Source organism: Dama dama, chromosome 10 (assembly GCF_033118175.1).
Source record: "Dama dama isolate Ldn47 chromosome 10, ASM3311817v1, whole genome shotgun sequence".
Taxonomy (NCBI): domain Eukaryota; kingdom Metazoa; phylum Chordata; class Mammalia; order Artiodactyla; family Cervidae; genus Dama; species Dama dama.
Genome location: NC_083690.1, coordinates 15,601,516 through 15,619,725, shown reverse-complemented (window position 1 = coordinate 15,619,725; position 18,210 = coordinate 15,601,516). Strand labels below are relative to the sequence as shown.

Genomic DNA, 18,210 nt, shown 5'->3' with positions numbered 1-18,210 from the left:
GCCTTTGAGCCTGTTGCTCTCACTAGGCACAATGCATTTGAGATACATCCATATTGTTGTGTATATCAATGTTCGGTTTGTTTTTATTTCTGAGCTATATTTCATGATACAGATATACCATAGTTAGTTTATATCCATCACCAGTTGGAAGACACTGAGTCATTTGTAGTTGTGGTACTTGTGAATAAATCTGCTATTATCGCATACTAGCTTTTGTGTGGACATCAGTTTTTATTTCTCTTGAGTAAACATCTGTTGTTGTTCAGTCGATTAATCATTTCCAACTTTTTGCTACTCCATGGACTGCAGCATACCAGGCTTCCCTGTCCTTCATTATCTTCTGGAGTTTGCTCAAACTCATGTCCATTGAGTAAGTAACGCCATCCAACCATATCATCCTCCGTTGCCCCCTTCTCCTCCTGCCCTCAATCTTTCCCAACGTCAGGTTGTTTTTCAATGAGTTGGCTCTTCACATCAGCTGGTCAAAGTACTGGAGCTTCAGCTTCAGCATCAGTCCTTCCAATGAATATTCAGGGTTGACTTCCTTTAGGATTGACTGGTTGGATCTCCCTGTTGTCCAAGGGACTCTCAAGAGTCTTTTCCAGCACCACAGTTCAAAAGGCTCAGTTCTTTGGTGCTCAGCCTTCTTGATGGTCCAACTCTCACATCCATACATGATTACTGGAAAAACTGTAGTTTTGATTATACAGACCTTTGTTGGCAAAGTAATGTCTCTGCCTTTTAAAACTCTGTCTAGGTTTGTCACAGCTTTTCTTCCAAGGAGCAAGTGTCTTTTAATTTCATGGCTACAGCCACCAACTGCAGTGATTTGGGAGCCCAAGAAAATGAAATCCGACACTTTATTTTTTCCCCATATTTGCCATGAAGTGATAGGACTGGATGCCATGATCTTAGTTTTCTGAATGTTGAGTTTTAAGCCAGCTTTTTCACTCTCCTCTTTCACCTTCATCAAGAGGCTCTTTAATTCCTTTCTGCTTTCTGCCATTTGGCTGGTATCATTTGCACATCTGAGGTTGTTGATATTTCTTCCAACAATCTTGATTCCAGCTTATGAAATTTTTATCTTTTGAGTAAGCATCTAGGAGTGGGACTACTGGGCTGTATGGTAAGTGCATGTTTGGCCTAATAAGTAGTTGCCAAACCGATTTCCAAAGTCACTATACCACTTTGTTCTTGTACCAGCAGTATATGCAAACTCATTAGCATTTGGTATTATCATTGTTAGGTGTTTTTATTTCAGCCATTCCCACAGGTGTGTATAGATTTTTATCTACTGCAGAGTGACAATGACTATTCTTATACAAATATCCTTTGTAATTAGGTATAACTGTAAGATAGACTCTTAGAATTGAAGGGTCAAAGGATGTGAAAGGTTGATTATGTATTGCGAAAAAGACTTCTGAGAAGGTGGGGCCAGTTTACTTGCCTGCAAGCTAGGTATGGCAATACTTGTTTCCCCACATCCTCACCAACGCAGTGTATTACCCAATATCCTCACAGTTTTAAATGAAATTTTACTTTCAATAATTGCTCTATGGGTATCTCTCTCATAGGGCTGTTGGTGAGAACTTAAAGCTCTTAGAGTAGTGCCTGCCACAGACTGGCAATGCATGTTGGCAGTTATTATATGATTACTACTATTAATCACTATCATTTGCCTCTCTCTCTTGAGTTCTTCATCAGTATATTCACAAATATGTTTCTCTGAAGAGCTCAAACATTCTACCTATGGAGTTGGTTAATCTTTATAAATCTTTTCAGGTGCTCGCTAGGATTTCAGGCACTGTGGGTGTTATAGAACAGGGAAGTGTGACCCAATAGGACCTTTCTAAGGTTACAGAACAGATCCATGTCCCACGAAGTAAAAATGAATTCAGTAAAGAACAGGATTCCTCTAGGTTACAATAACTGTCAAGCTTTTCCTGACTGCCACCCACTTCAAGAAATAACAGCAGGAACCAGAACACAAAATAGACCTGAAACAAAAGTTTCGAAAACAATACGTCTGTCTTCTATTCATCCCATTCCATTTCATTGAAAATATGTTCATTAGGTTATACTAATAGATTTCAAAATCAATTGTTGGGTTAAGACTAGTGATTAAGGGGCACTCTTCTGGGTCGTAAATGTTGATCTTCCTGGCTATATAACTGGAATCATAGAACCTCACACTCAGTTTTGGGTACATTATTTCCATCTTCCTTCCTTCCTCTCTCTCGCTCTTTCTCATCCTTCCTCTCTCTCTCTCTTCCTTTCTCTCTCTCTCCCTTTCTCTCTCTTCCTTCCTTTTTCTCTCTTCCTTCCTCTCTCTCTCTCTTCCTTCCTCTCTCTCTCTCTCTCTCCCTTTCTCTCTCTTCCTTCCTCTCTCTCTCTTCCTTTCTCTGTCTCTCTTCCTTCCTCTCTTTTTCTCTTCCTTCCTCTCTCTCTTTCTCGTCCTTCCTCTCTCTCTCTCGCTTTTTCTTTCTCTCTCTCTTCCTCTCTTTCTCTTTTTCTCTCTCTCCTCTTTCTCTCTCCCTCTTCCTTTCTTTCTCTCTCACTTTCTTTCTCTCTTCCTTTCTCTTTCTTCCTCTCTTTCTCTTTCTTTCTCTCTTTCTCTCTCTCTCCTTCTCTCTCTCTCTTCCTTCCTCTCTCTCTCTCTTCCTTCCTCCCTCTCTCTCTCTCTCCCTTCCTCCCTCTCTTTCTTTCTCTCTCTCTTTCTCACTTTCTTTCTCTCTTTCTCTTTCTCTCTCTCTCTCGCTCTTTCTTTCACTTCCTTGGAATGCTAGAGCTTATTCGTCATCAATCATCTTCACTAGTTCTTGGAATCCTTATGTGCACTGCCCAGTATTAAGCGCCAGTGGGGAGAACAGGCATTGAAGAGCAAGAGGCCTCTCCACCATTTGCTAGTTATGCCTCTTCAGTCTTTAAACAGTTTCCTGATAGCTCAGTAGGTAAAGAATCTGCCTGCAATGCAGGAGACCCTGGTGTTATTCCTGGGTCGGGAAGATCTGCTGGTGAAGGGATAGGCTACCCACTCCAGTATTCTTGGGCTTCCCTGGTGGCTCAGATGGTAAAGAATCCGGCTGCAATGCAGGAGAGCTGGGTTCGATCCCTGGGTTGGGAAGATCCCCTGGAGAAGGCAGAGGCTACCCACTCCAGTATTCTGGCCTGAAGAATTACATGGACTGTATAGTCAATGGGGTCACAGAGAGTCTGACACGACTGGCCGACTTTCACTTCACTCCTTTGTGAAGTGGAGTAATCATAAGAGATATCAATGTTAACGCATGTAAAAAGCTTCAAAGAGTGTCAGGAGCATTGTAAGTCCTTAATACAGTGGTTCTCAAGGTATGATCCCCAAGACGGGCAGCATCAGCATCATCTAGGAGCCTGTCAGAAATGCAGTTCTCGGATCTCACTCCAGATTTATCCAATCAGAAACTTCAGGGATGGGGTCCAGCAATCCATTTTAAGAAAATTTCTAGGTGATTCCCACGCATGCTAAAAGTTTAAAACATGGTAACTATTAACAACTAGTGCTTGAGGCTGCAGAGACGAGCAGAGGGCAGATACGAAGGGTTTAGCAGCCTATTAAGCCCTAAGGTGCAGCGGCGTTCGTAGTAACGGTTCCTACCGGCCTCAACTCCAACTTCCCCTTCCTACTCCCTCAGCGCCCGCCTAGAACTCCTGCCTCGCTGATTGGTGGGGTCTCTCTGGATCTTCACCACCGATCCAACCACGGAGAGCATAAATGGAGAGAGGCGGGACTAGGCACGGCTAGAGCGGCGCCCCTATTGGCTACAGACCACGGCGCGGACGGAAGTGCGCGTGCGCACAGGCGAGGCGCGCCCCCGGCGGCCGTTGAAAAATGGCGACTGTCGCCGAGTTGAAGGCCGGTGAGTGCGACTGGGAGGTCTACCTGGTGAAATGTGTCGGCCTTCAGTCTGTGAAAAGGATAAGGCGAAAGGAGGGCCCGCGGAACACTAAAGTCAGCCTGTTCCAGGGTCGTTCTGCGGCGTCAGGGCCTGCGGAGCATCCGGCGGGTGTGGCGGCTGCAACTCGGGGCTCTAGGGGGTAGGGATGTGGTTGCATAGGGGCTGTTTTTAAACCGACTTTAAACTGGAGGAGGAGCCCCGGGATCCGCGGGTACCTGAGAGGTCTGAAGTCCTGCACCTTGCGGCTCAGGCTCATCTTTCTGGATCCTGCCGGGGGCGAGGCCTTGGACCTGGCCTTTTCCTCCGGACTGCTGATTGCAATACCGAAACAACCACTGTTGGTGTTCGGCCCAAACGTAAACCGTTTCCTTGGCTATCTCCCTGAATACGTACAACCAGCCGTGAGGTGGGTCACCGTTTTCCATGGGGAAAAACTGTAGGTAGAAAGGTGTCTGGCCTGACCATATTCTCCTGTGTTTTTAAGAAAACTTCCACAAAGAGTCGAGTCTTTTAAGCTGAGAACATTTGTATACCGTTAGTTTTGACGCAGATGTCCAGAAGTAATAGTAATTATGGTTATTAGTGATCGAGCCTTCTGTCAGGCACTACCCAACCCCTGTGTTATCTAATTGATTCCGTGTAACAACTTAATGCCCATTTCAGAGATTAGGAAATTGAGGCGCTGAGAGGTGAAACAGCTCACCCAAAGTAATTTAGCTAAAAAAAGGCAGAGAGTAAGAACTTGGGAGATGCTGCACAAGGTCTGCAGATTTTCGTTACTGAGTGATACTCAGTATCTGCTAGTAAGACCAGTTCCAGTTTTCGGGAAATTTAGGCTCTAAATCAGTGATTCCTAGAGATTTGTTGGAGAAAATGATTTAAGAGTATGATTCAGTAACTATTGATATAAATGTATATTTGTGGCCTCAGGCTGGTGAGCAGTCATTAAAAAGGCATACCTTTAGGATTTCCCTGGTGCAGTGACACCACCCCCCCTACCCCCCGCCATACACACACCGTGCAGCCGGCACAGGTTCTATCCCTGGTCAGGGAACTCAGATCACACAGTGGGCCCAAAAAAAGACGCACACCTCTATCCACAAGCACAGACTCGACATGAGTTGTTGTACCCTCTACCCAGGAAACACACATCACCTGTAATGTTGCATGCTACTTCCGAGGATTTACAACTAGTAAAGAACCTGCTGCCAATTCAGGAAAGAGATTCAGGTTTGATCCCTGGGTCAGGAAGATCCCCTGGAGGAGGGCATGGCAACCCACTCCACCTGTTCTTGCCTGGAAAATGCCATGGAGAAAGGAGCCTGCAGGCTACGGTTCATAGAGAGTCCAATATGACTGAAGTGATTTAGCACACAGCACACTGTGTTTCCTATTGTTTAATATTTTACAATTTTGGTAAAAGATTATATAGTCCATGGGGTAGCAAAGAGCCCCACATGACTGAGCGACTTTCACTTTCACCACTTTCACTCCAAGGATATAAACCAGGTTAAGAAGCTCTATCTGAAGAAATTGTCATGGTGCAGTGTTTTAATAAACATGATAGTGTGAAGGTCAGAGTGAAGGTCAGAATGGCATGGAGATTAGGGGTGTATTACACAGATATAGGGAGCCCTTTAGGTGTCTTCTGCATTCCTCAGCTCTGAATGTGCCTAGTGTTCAAGAGAAATCTAATGAAAATGTTTGCCAGTCATTTATATTACTTGGGCTTTCACCTTTTTAAAGCATTTTTACTTCACATTTTCCTGCCTTACTTGGTTCTGCCTCTGAGACATAGAGCTCATGTTGGAGAAGGCAAGTAAGGCAAGAGTTAGTGATCTAGCCCTGAGGTGGTGATGACATGCAAGGTTCCTAACTCCAAATTCTTCTTTTTCTGTTTTTTTTTGTTTTTGGCTGCTCTGGGTCTTCACTGCTGTGTGCAGGCTTTCTCAAGTTGCAGTGAGCGTGTCTAGTTGTGGTGTGCTGGCTTCTCCTTTCGGAGGCTTCTCTAGTTGCGGAGCATGGAATCTAGAGCAGACTCAGTAGTTGTGGCACATGGGCTTAGTTGCCACGTGGCATGTGGAATATTCCTGCCCCAGGGGTCAAACCTGTGTTTCCTGTGGTGGCAGGCAGACTCTTAACCACTGGACCACCAGGGAAGTCCAGCTTCTTAATTCTCATTTCTCTGCTGAATTTGAGGCTATGCTGTATGATATACAGAGTAATTGGATATGTATAGGGGGGAATCTCTGTTTAATTTCCAAAGATGGAATTAGAGAACAGGGGTTTAGTAATGATTCCAACATAATAAAGCTGTACCTTCCCTTCCTTTCATGGGCCTGTTACACTGATTGGGTGATAACTACTTTTAACCTCCCTGCAAAAAAGGGTTGAGGAGCTGATCTAAATGTAAAGAGCAAGGAAGGTTAAAGTCTAGTCTAGATTTATCCTTTTAATCATATGACCCAGATTTTTATTGTTTATCAAAGCTTTAAAAAAGTTTCATGTCCATGCCTACATGAATACAGTCCCTGGGCTCCCTTTATGAATTGTCATTATTGTGGTGTACTTATTTATAGCACAGTACAGTATTAAACTATATTTATTACACCAGTAGTATACAGCATGGGGTTTCCCTGGTGACTCAGTAGTAAAGAACCCACCTGCCAATGCAGGAGATTCCGGTTCAATCCCTGGGTTAGGAAGATCCCCTGGAGAAGGAAATGGCAAACCACTATAGTATTCTTGCCTGGGAAATCCCATGCATAGAGGAGCCTGGCAGGCTTCAGTCCGTAGAGTTGCAGAGAGTCAGACACGGCTGAGCGACTGAGCACAAGTATACAGCACAATATTATAAAGCCTTTAGGCAGCATTTATTGAGCTCTTACTCTGTTCTAGGCACTATGGGTGAAATGTGTTGCTTCTCTGGAGTTGTGATTTAGCTGTTAGGGACCACATGGGGGGAAAAAAGTTTTTAGACAACTGTAAGGGATGATGCCAATTTAACCCTATCCATGTTATTATTTATAGCTAAAATCTCATTATCATAACTACTGATATTTGTAGTAGTGACCCTTGCTCATCAAGATGTTAGATTACATTCAGCGTATATATCCCAGATTCCTTAAGATGGCATTGATGAGGCTACATGTTAGATTTCTAACTAGGCTTCAATTTAAAAATGTTAATTTTTTTTTTTTAAGATTTATTTATTCATTTTTGACTGTGCTGAGTCTGTTGCTGCAGGGGCTTTTCTCTAGTTGTGTGAGAAGGGGGCTGCTCTCCAGATGCGGTGCACAGGCTTCTGACTGCGGTGGCTTCTCTTGTGGAGGCACAGGCTCTAGGGCTTGCAGGCTTCAGTAGTTTTGGCATGTGGGCACGCTAGTTGCGGCTCCTGGGCTCACAGGCTCAGTAGCTTGGGCACACGAGCTTAGTTGCTCTGCGGCATCCCTTCCTAGATCAGGGGTGGAATCCATGTCTCCTGCATTGGCAGACAAGTTCACTACTGAGCCACAAGGAAGCCCCTAATCTTAGAGTTTTAAGGAGTTAACTAATAGTTATCTTTAAAAAACAAACAAAACCCCAGAACAAAAGCTCATCTCTTTTGTTCAGAATGGGCCATTTCCCAAGGGTTCCAGGTATCAGTTTTATACAAAAGACACAACATAATCCTTTTTGGAGTGTACTTGTTATTTTCAGTTATATACTTTCTAGACCAGAGATTTTTAGTGAAAGATTGAACCTGTCTCTTGGGCTTTCCAGGTGGCTCAGTGGTAGAGAATCCACCTGCAGTGCAGGAAATGTGGGTTGTATCCCTGGGTTGGGAAGGTCTTCTAGAGAAGGAACTGGCAACCCACTCCAGTATCCTTGCCAGGGAAATTCCATGGACACAGGAGCCTGGCAGGCTATAGTCCATGGGATCGCAAAAGAGCTGGACACAACTTAGCAAATAAACAGCAACAGAACCTGTCTGCAGGTGACAACTACTCTTGAAAAGATAGGAGACTCTGGGAGACAAGTTCAGGTCCTAGTTAGCTGAGTATAATTCTTCCCCCTTTTTCTCTTCACTAAACTTGTGTATCAGTCTGTAGCCTCTTACAGTGACGCTGTTGGGAGGATAAACTTAACATTTGGTTAACTAAGTTAAAGTAGTAAATCATTGCAATTTGGGAACTTTATTTTTTTATTGCAAATACGGCTTGTGGTAGCTAATGTGATGATTGTTCAGTTTGTCGTATAGATTGAAAGGGTGTGATATTTTAAACATTTTGTTTTAAAGTTTGCCTAAGAATGGCAAAAATTTATTCTATAACTGAAACATTAATACTTTATATTTAACAGTTTTAAAGGACACTTTGGAAAAAAGAGGAGTATTAGGGCATTTAAAAGCAAGGATTCGTGCGGAAGTTTTCAATGCCCTTGATGATGAAAGTGAACCTCGGCCATCATTGTCTCATGAAAACTTTCTAATTAATGAACTAATTCGGGAGTATTTGGAATTCAACAAATACAAGTATACAGCGTCGGTCCTCATAGCAGGTAAGAGGTTATTTATTGTTAATCACCTGAGGTGAAATCTACCTTTTCCCTTCCCCCAGTTCTCAGAAAGTGTTTAGCCTAGAAATCTAATTCCATTACCAAACGGTGTCATCTGGGACATGACTGGGACATAAAAATCCCATGGGTTCTTTTCATATCATAGCTTGAACAAGTTCTCATGATGTTTATTGGACTGTAGGAGAAAATGACTAAAGACTTAACCTAGGTGCATACTTTGAAAGTCATAATTTCTGATTCTGAGAATAAACAATTATTTACATTTTGCCCTATGTGCTGTCAGTCTTTTTCCTACATATATGGCTTAAAAATACACACAGACTTAATATATATATTCTTTATTAAAAAATATAAAACATTGAAGATAAAGCCTCAAAGTATTGCTCCCATGTATTGATTAGGCATGTATTCAGATATATGTAAAAGCATTATATTTAAAAAGGACTAGATAATCTATAGAAATTTCAAATCACTATGTTGTACACCTCACACTAAAATAATATTGTGAATCAACTAAAATTTAAAAAAGAAAACGATGAGGAAGGTAAACTCAAAGCTCATTCTAGTGATGAGAGGGAGAGAAATGGTACTGGCGGAAGGGGGTCAACAATTAAAGTGAAATTTACTTTATCTGTTAAATTTTATTTCTTAAGAAAGAAAGCAAAAGAACTAGAAGAATGTGGACAATAGTCAGGATTGGTATTGCCCCTAGGCTGGGGGAGATGAGGTTGGGAAGACGATCAAAGCACCCTACTTGTACATTACTTGATTCCCTTGTCCAACGTTTAACATATGCTTTAAGACTATTTGGTGCCTTGGAGATATGCCTCATCAAAGAAAAGAGATCATGAAGTAGATTTTGAAAGAATGGATTCCTTATTGTGATGCTGGAACTTTCCATTGGATAGATCTTTTGTTAATATTCTAGGTCTTTTATTTAATGTTAAGTATATACCTTAACTGAATAAAGACTGATGATTTTTATTGGTTTAAGGATCATCAGTGTCAGTATTTTCACTTTCCTCAGTTTGTTATAGATGGCTGTATAATATGTTACTACTCAGAAAAGAAGAATGTGAAAATATCATCAACTAGATGTACTGGACTTGTGCTTACCTAGAATGAAATACAGTGACAGTATTCAAGTTTCTACAGGGTCTTGACTTTTAAAAAATTGAGATGTACTTAGCATAAAGATACTTTACCATTTTTAGTATTTAGTTCTGTGGATTTTGCCAGATTCACACAGTTGTGTGGCTACCGCCACAGTCACAATATAGAAATGTCTATCACCTCAAAAAAATTCTCTGTGCCCTTTTGTAGACAACTTCTTTGCCTACTCTCAACTCCTGTCAACGTCTGATCTGTTATTTTCTGTACCTGGTCATTTGCCTTTTCCAGAATGTTGCATAAGTGAAACTGTACAGGGTGTAGCATTCTGAATCTGCTTCCTTTCACTCAGCATAACGCATTTGAGACTATGCTGTTGTTTTCCCCCCTAAATAGCATTCCACTGTATGGCTGTGTTGATGTATCTGTTATTAGTTGATGGACATTCGGGTTGTTTCTAGTTTTTGGCAATTAAGAATGCAGCTGCCATTAACATTCACTTAACGAGGCTTGTCTGAACATTGTTTTCACTTCTTTTGGGGAAAGAGCTAAGAGTGGCTTTGCTGGGTTGTATATGGTAAGTATCTGCTTACCTTTGTGAGTAAATGCACCATTTTGTTCTCCTGCCAGCGAAGTTCTCCCAGTTGCCCTGAATCCTTGCCAGCACTTCATATTTAGTGTTCATTTTACTTTTAGATTTATTGCCAACAAGTGGATATCAGCGCTGTCATGTATTTAATTTGTAGGCTTCTTAGAAAATAGGACTTCTCAAGTCTAGTATATAGAAACAGTAATTTCCCAACTCAAAATTGGGGGATTTAAAAACTGACTTTATATTAAAGATATGCATTTAACAAAGTAGGTATTTTGAAAGTCATAAAATCATAGTTGCATCTGTCTTGGTGTGTGCCATCATCATTCTTCTAAAATCTGAAAAATGTGTATACCTTTTAAGTGTGTTTTTTATAAAAATCCTATTTACTTTTTAGATTAATAAAGCCTCAGTGTTTTGTGATTTTCCCCCCAGAATCTGGTCAACCTGTAGTTCCACTGGACAGACAGTTTCTCATCCATGAACTAAATGCATTTGAAGATTCAAAGGATAATACAATGTAAGAAGTTTTTTTAAAAAAATAAGTTTTCAGATGTTATTGTATTGGGGTCATAATTGTGTAGTGGTGCTTTTATTTCATTTTAATCCATCAGGTGTTTATTTGGGTCCAGTGTGTGTCTGGCACTGTACCACACCCAGGGGTCCAGCAGTGAGTGCTAGGATGCCTGTGGTTTCGGAGGATGAAGTACCCCTGCTTCATTCTGGGGGTCGTGTCTCTTGGCTTCTTGATCCATCCTTTTGTTTTTCACCTGAGGCTTTGCTCTATCAATTGTTTTCTGCTTCATATTTAATCTTCGTCTTCTGCTTCCTTTACGTCAGCTTAGGAATGTACTTAATTCTCCCCTTTCCCCCAAAAACCTATTTTTACTACTGAAGTTAGTGAAAATCAACCCTCTGTTTTCATTTTGTTAGCTACATTTTTTGCCTTCTGTACATTTAAAATTTTCTCCTCATCATTTATACTGAAATATTTTGCCTTCTCTACATTTGAAATTCTCTCCTCATCATTTATACTGAAACTATGCTCTTGAGAAAGAGTGACCACTGTCTAATAGGTTCTTAGTTCTTTTTCTACTTTAATGTTTCCTAAACTTTTTCTAGAGGATCCCTGAATGGCAGAAAAAATTACACTTAGGAAACCTGGGAACATAGCTCAAAATAGTCTCTCCCTAGCAAGAAATTTCTTTGAAATCTTACGTTTCTCATTCTAAAAGTTTATTGAATGTTTTCGTTCTACTTCGTGATGTAATTGTTTTACATAAAAACGTTTAAAATGACATGCCAATAAAGTTGAACTCTCCCTCCAATCTTTGTGTAAAATGAATGTTCTGGGATCATAGGCCACCTTTAACTTCTACTTTGTATCAAGCCCCCAGCACTGAGAGCGGGAATATACCTATTTCCAATTTGAGAAGCTCAGTTTTACTTGAATTTCTGCAGTGTTTTGTACTATTAACAGCTCTTCCTTAAAATACTTGTTGTCACTTGTCTTTTATGACCCTTTACTAGCTTGGTTTTTCTATCTCCCTAATGGTCATCTGAATGGTGACTGAACTAACTGACTGACTAACTAATGTCTTCACCGACTCCTTTAGGAAGGTTCTTTTAAATTGTGGGCACTCTCCCCCAAGATTTGTCCTTAACTTTCTTTTCTTCTTGTCCCTCTGCCCACTTTTCTTACTAAGTATTCTTGAGTCCTTAGTGATGCCGCCACACTGGTGACTGTGCCTTAAATCTGACAGATCTCATGAACTGCAGGCACACATTTCTGCTGGTATCTCAAACTTGGTGTGTCTAAAAATCAAGTCCGTTATTTTCATCTCTTCAAACCCCCCTTGTAGCTTCCTCATAGAGCCGTTCAGGTCCTTCCTTATCTCAGAGCTCACGTGTACTTCTGGCTCGTTCTCACTCCTCCACCAGGCACTGCGAGTTTCATCAGTTCTGCCTCTGTGGTTGTGCCTGTCTGTCCTTATGCCCTGCACCGGGCAGTTCAGGAGGCCTCTTTCCTGTTTCTCTCCAGTCATGTTCTTTTCTGACTCGTGTGTCGTGCTGCCAACAGTTTGCCTTCTGAAAGACACGTATTGCTTTGTTTAAAGCATTTCCACTGAGAAGATTTTAGATTTTAAAAAGTAATAAAGTCCATATACCAAGCATTAGGTGTAGGTGCCAGTGGAAGTCTGAAGTAGCACTCAATGTTCACATTAATATTTTTCAGTAAAAGTTAAAAAAATTTCACAAAATATAGGCTAAAGTATTTAATGACCTTATATTAGGTCAAGCCATGACACCAAGTGAGTTTGTGCCAAATTTATGAAGAAAATTAGTCTTTAGAGTTTCTGTTTTTCAAAATTGCAAATAAGGCATTGTGAAGCTGTACTTTAAAAACAATTATCACTATATTTAACTCCGGATTTTTTAAAAAAGAAACCTGATATTGAAGTTGCAGATTAAATGAGCTGGTTGTATGTTTTCTCATAACATTTAAAAATATCTAAATCTTAAATAGATTTTATTGTAAATTTAGCAAATAGAATTTTTTTTTTTTTTAATTTAAAAATCCCCTTTGATCAGTTAACATTTGGGGAAACAGTGGTTTATAGTTGACCGAGAGACCTATTTTATATTCCTGGATACTGTTTTTATAAGAGCTGAGGCATCTTATTAAATAGAGAAACCCATTCTCTTGGTTTCCTTGTGGAATGGAAACATTGCTTTTGTGTGCAATTAGTTATTTGTTGCTGTATAATAGATTGCCCCAGAATTTGGTGGTTTAATATAGCAGACATTTATTATCTGTGGTGAGGAATCTGAGAGTGACTTCTGTGGCTTAGCCTCAGTCGTGAGGTTGCAGTTAAGATGTTGGCCGGGGGGCAGTCATCTCAAGTCCTGGCTGGGGCTGGAGGATCCATTTCCATGTGGCTCACTCACATGGCTGTTTGTTGGAGGCCTCAGTTTTTCACTATTACGTACCTTTCCATAGGACAGCTTGAGTGGCAGCTGACTTCCCCAGAGTGACGGAGAGAGAAGGCGGGGGGATGCCACAGTGCTGTTGATGACCTGGTCTCTGAAGCTGGGAGTGCTGTCCCTCAGTGCCTGACTTAGTTCTAGAAAAAGTGAGTTCAGCTCACACTCAGGAGAGTAAGGCTCCCACCTTTTGAAGAGAAAGGATATCATACTTTAAACTATCACACCTGCTAGTAAGTAGATAAAAATCTCAAAAAGACAATCCATTAAATTGATACTTTCTAACTGTGAGATTGGAAACAGGAGAAGACCTCTCTTTATTGTCATCAGAGCAGCTTCCGTTGGTGCAGGGGCATCAGGCAGCCCACTCTTAGGGAAAAATACAGGACTTGGGGTTCAAGTGTCATGTTTGCTTACTATCCAAGCAGTCCTCTCACAAATCCTCTGTGAGCTGTGGTTTTCCCATTTATAACTTGGAGATGATGATTATGACATCACAAGATGAGGATAAAATAAAGAAAGAATGTTTTTGTAAACTGTAAAGTAGTTTTTAAAATTTTAGTTCTCACCTGACACCTATATGGCTTACATTTGCTTACCATTTAATACATGCCAGGCACAGTTCTAAACACTTGACATTTATTGACATACTTGGTCCATGACTGCCCTATGAGTAGAGACACTACTTCCCCTCATTTATAGAGGAAGAAACATTTATAAGGCTGGGGAATATTAAAAATCTTGCTGAATCTTGACTCCTATCAAGTGGCAGGGCCAGGATTTAAACCCAGACAAGGATTTATGAGTCCAATAAGTGTGTATTGTATCAGAGAGTGTCAGGTAGTGGGAAATCTTATACTGGACTTGGAGTTAAAAAAGAAAAAAAAGCTGATTCCTGTGCATTGATTGCATTTGCTTTTCAGTTTAGATGAAATTTAACTTGTTAACATGTTTCCTATGGATTTTAAAATTATAGAGTCAAATTGTACATTTAAATTTCAAAACACATGAACAGTTTGAAATTTAGGTAATAACCATGCAACTTTTTTCTTTTAAGTCTGGTGAATTATTTGGCTATTTTGGTGTCAGAGACTACCTTTTACAGAATAGATATTTTAAAGTTTTTCCTGTTTATGCAAATTTAATTGATTTTTATTTTCTTCCTGCTATAGACCTCTTTTATATGGGATTTTAGCTCATTTCTTGCATGGAACTAAGGATGACAACCAAAATACATTTCTGAAAGGGTCTTCATTCCAGCCTCCAAACCCAAATCTTGGCAGACAACCTAGTGGAAGAAAGCAAATGGGTATGAGTTTTCTGAGACTTATCACTCAGCTTTCAGCAAGTGTATTTTCTTCCTATCTATTTTTATCTTTGAGGTAGTTTTTCCTAAGTTTTTGAGTCATAATTTAATTCCACTTATATCTAATATAGTTAGCGTGTGTTATTTATCTTCAAGAAAAAACAAAATAGTTTTTGGAAAGACAATCTTGTGAGGAGCAGAGAGAAGACTAGACAAAATTCTTTGATATAATTTCTATAAAGAAGTATTGAAAAACTTGATTTTCACATAGATTTGTACCCTTTGGAGCAGCTTAGATCCTGAGCATCCTAAAGAAAGAGCTTTTTATCAAGTTATCTATTTTTTTCCCCTCTCAAACTGAGAAAAGTCAAGATTGCTGAAAATAGAGCAGTCACGGGTTTATGTGTTGTCCTTTGCATTTTCAGGATTCTTTTTTGGTAGGGAGTGGGGTGAATATTCTTTGTGGTAATGTAATTACTCACAAATAAATTCTTGAGAGAACAGCTCATATTTCTTTCAAGAATACTTACTTACTCTTCCAATGAGCTTTCGGTTGTTTTGATTTTATCAAAACACTTAAGACCTCAATTTGATAATCTAAATTGAATAATTTATAGCTCAGTATTTCCAACTATGGTACAGCTGATCTCTCTTTTTAAGGACAGTCATAGGTGGAGCTCAGGCAGCTGATTATCAGAACAAATAGGTCTTGACTGAAATAAACTTTTAAGAAACATCTAAGTGCAGATTGTCTTTTGTAGTTTTTTTAAATTGCCATGAGCAATATTGATCATGTTAAATGTTTGCCATGTCTCTTGAGATGTGAAGGCAACGTGCTTTCTTGGAGGTTGGTTCTGCCTTTACTAGGAGTTATCCTTCTGTTTATCTTAGAATTCTGAATTGATGGGACGTTGGAAAAGAAATCATTCCCATCACTTATTTTGCAGTTGAGAAAACCAAGCCTAAGAGGCTCACTGCCTGTAGCTGGTCATTTTTAGCAGAATCAGCACCCTTGATTGCCATTCCTGTGCACTTTTCCACTTAAAGAATATGAGAAGTTTTCCTAGTTACTTTTTTAAGTATTGGTAAAGAACTGCCATTATTGCCTACTATTTGGCAGGAACTTAAAAAGCAAAACCAAACACCTGGTACAAGAGTAAATCTCTAAACATCAATGATATAATGTAGAATTCCCTCTAACCTCATCTCCTTGCCTCTCCCTAACACCTCGATTTCCCTCTCCTTCACAGAAGGTAGCACTGTTAGCTTGGTGGGTGTCCTTCAGGGGTCATTTCTATTTATAGGCACTGTTTCTGTACATGTTATCCTACATTTTGTTTTTTCACATGTTATCAATTTATGTAACTCTGCTTCTACCTCATTCTTAAATTCCTGTATAGTCTGTAGTATTCTGTGGTACTAGTACTAATCACTCTTTGCTAATGTACTTTTGTATGTTTTAAATTTCTTGGTTTTACAGTATTCCAGGGTAGCATTAGCATTTCTCTTACGTGCATACCTTGAAGTAAAATTGGTTCAAATATTGCATATTAAAAAATGTGGTAGATACTGTCTAATTCTCCTCCAAAAAGGCTTTACCATTTTACGTGTTTACCAAGGATATATGATCATACTAGTTTCTGTATTTAATTGTCACCAGTGGATAGCGTATGCATTAACTCTTGTTAGCACAGCAAACCTGTAACGGTGGTGTTTTTGTTGTGTGGGAGGGGAGCAGGAACGGGAGAGTGCTCGAGAGGATGCAAGAGTCCTTGGGTTACCTTGGCCCCTCCCTGTAGAAAGTGCCAGAGACATCAAAGAATAGAGTTGAGCTCAACAAAGCTCTGGATACCTGTTCTGTGGAAGGCTCAGAAAGGAGGATGAGTGCACTAATAGGAGAACAGTGATATTCACAGATTATTTTTCTTTTTTTTTTAGATTATTTTTCTTGATTGTCAAAAATGTTCTTGGCACAACAGGGATGGTGAAGAATTGTTAACCCCAAATTGCATAAGGTTTCTGTAACATATTTAAGCATCCTATTTACTTTCTCAACAGCAACTTACTGTGTGAAGGATACATTTTATTTGACAACATTGAGAAAGTTACAAAGATATTAAAATTATTCTTCAGATTAAATAACCTTCTATTGACATAAACTCAATCCAGGTGAAACATAAAACACTAAAATTAAACTCTCTTTTATTTGAAAATGAGTCCAAAGCATGCCATCATGAAAGCACTTTTTTTTTTAAAGATTTCTTTGTGTGTTTTTGGCTATGCTGGGTCTTCGCTGCTGCTCCTGGGCTTTCTCTGGTTGCAGCAAGTAGGGGCTGCTCTTCGTTGTGGGTGCGCAGGCTCCTCATTGCGGTGGCTTCTCTCGTGGGGCACAGGTTCTGGGTGTGCCGGAACAGGACTTGTGGCACAAGGGCTTAGTTTTCCCACAGCTAAACAAAAACTGCCCTCTTGTTTTTGGCCAAAGACTATTTCCTACAATTTCCGTGGATGGTTTTCTGAGTTTGGTAGGAAGTTTTCTTCTTGCCACAAGAGGGTGCTACTGGGAGGATTTCTATTTGAGGACAGTTTTTTTTTTTTTTTTCTTTTTAGTTAACTTTGGCATCCCTCAAAATACTAGTTGAAAACACAGTCCTTTGCTGTGAATTCCAATCCTTACATACAGTGTAAGTTTGTAAGTACTTACCCATGACTTTACTCCAGGGTGTACTCTTTCAACTTAAAAAAAAATTGGATAATTAATAAGTCCCTAGTACTAAACATTTCCCATTTCTTCAATAGTGTTTAAAAAAAAAAAATCCAACATTTTTTTCACTGTCCTAAGCCATCTAAAGACCTTGTATGATAGAAATATGTAGTATCCTAAAATATGTATAGTTAAGTCTGCCTGCTGCCCATTTTGACTTGGGTGAGCACTGACCTTCGCTTGTATTCTTGCAGAAGACCACTTGCGGAAGGAGCAGGGGAGGGGCACTGATACTGAAAACCTGCACACTTCTCCCTCGGTGAAGAGATGACACTTCCAACTGGGGCATCTTTTATCTTAAACTTGTATGTATTAAATAACTTATTTATTCGCCCAATATTACCAGAATTCATCGCTAGTATTGTACTTTGTAAAAACATGAAGTTTCTACAAAACCCTCATGTTTTACTGCATTTGTGAATAAAAGCTAACTCTGTCATCTAGTTTACCAGATTTGACTTGAAAGAAAATGTGTGGTTTTTAGGACAATTTTAAAGGTCCCTAAATCTGTGAGAAACGAAAGGGGTTTTTTTGTACTCTATAAAATTCTTCTAAAGAAAAAAATCAAGCATTTCTAGCCATATGCTCTGTTCTGTTTTTGGCTGTGCTTCGCAGCTTGTGGAATCTTAGTTCCCTGACCACGGATTGAACCTGGGCCCTGGCGCTGAAAGTGCTGAGTCCAAACCACTGTACCTCCAGGGAGTTCCCTGCTCTGTTCTTCACCATGGCACATTAATTAAATTTCTTTCAGGCTGGAATAATGTGGATTTACAGGAAAATGCATTCATTAAAAAAAAAAACATTTAAAAGAACACTAAAGCCAGAAAAAACCAATTCCTATAAAGTTTGATTTGGGGGGGGGCCGTGAAACTAGCTATTTTTTAGATAACTGTTTATAATTAGGTTTAAATATCTGAATTACTGTCTAAAATTGAACTTTAAAACTTGGTAACAATGTACTTTT

The 18,210-nt window shown here is 39.8% G+C and overlaps 1 protein-coding gene across 2 annotated transcripts; it reads left to right on the top strand.

The window, feature by feature from the left end:
• The first annotated feature begins 3,817 nt into the window (after positions 1-3,817).
• Positions 3,818-17,685, top strand: CEP20 (centrosomal protein 20). 2 transcript variants are annotated; one of them, XM_061152901.1, is made up of 5 exons: positions 3,818-3,896; positions 8,277-8,474; positions 10,630-10,714; positions 14,352-14,488; positions 17,441-17,685. In XM_061152901.1, exons 1-5 carry the CDS (start codon positions 3,869-3,871, stop codon positions 17,515-17,517), a joined length of 525 nt encoding a protein of 174 aa, XP_061008884.1. In that variant the 5' UTR covers positions 3,818-3,868; the 3' UTR covers positions 17,518-17,685. The 2 variants fall into 2 exon arrangements, with proteins under 2 accessions (XP_061008884.1, XP_061008885.1); XM_061152902.1 differs by lacking the exon at positions 14,352-14,488.
• The last annotated feature ends 525 nt before the right edge of the window (positions 17,686-18,210 follow it).

Coding starts and splice junctions, on each gene's coding strand:
- CEP20 (XM_061152901.1), top strand. CDS start 3,869: ATGGCGACTGTCGCCGAGTTGAAGGCCG. Junction 3,897..8,276: donor TGTCGCCGAGTTGAAGGCCG/GTGAGTGCGACT, acceptor TATATTTAACAG/TTTTAAAGGACACTTTGGAA. Junction 14,489..17,440: donor TAGTGGAAGAAAGCAAATGG/GTATGAGTTTTC, acceptor GTATTCTTGCAG/AAGACCACTTGCGGAAGGAG.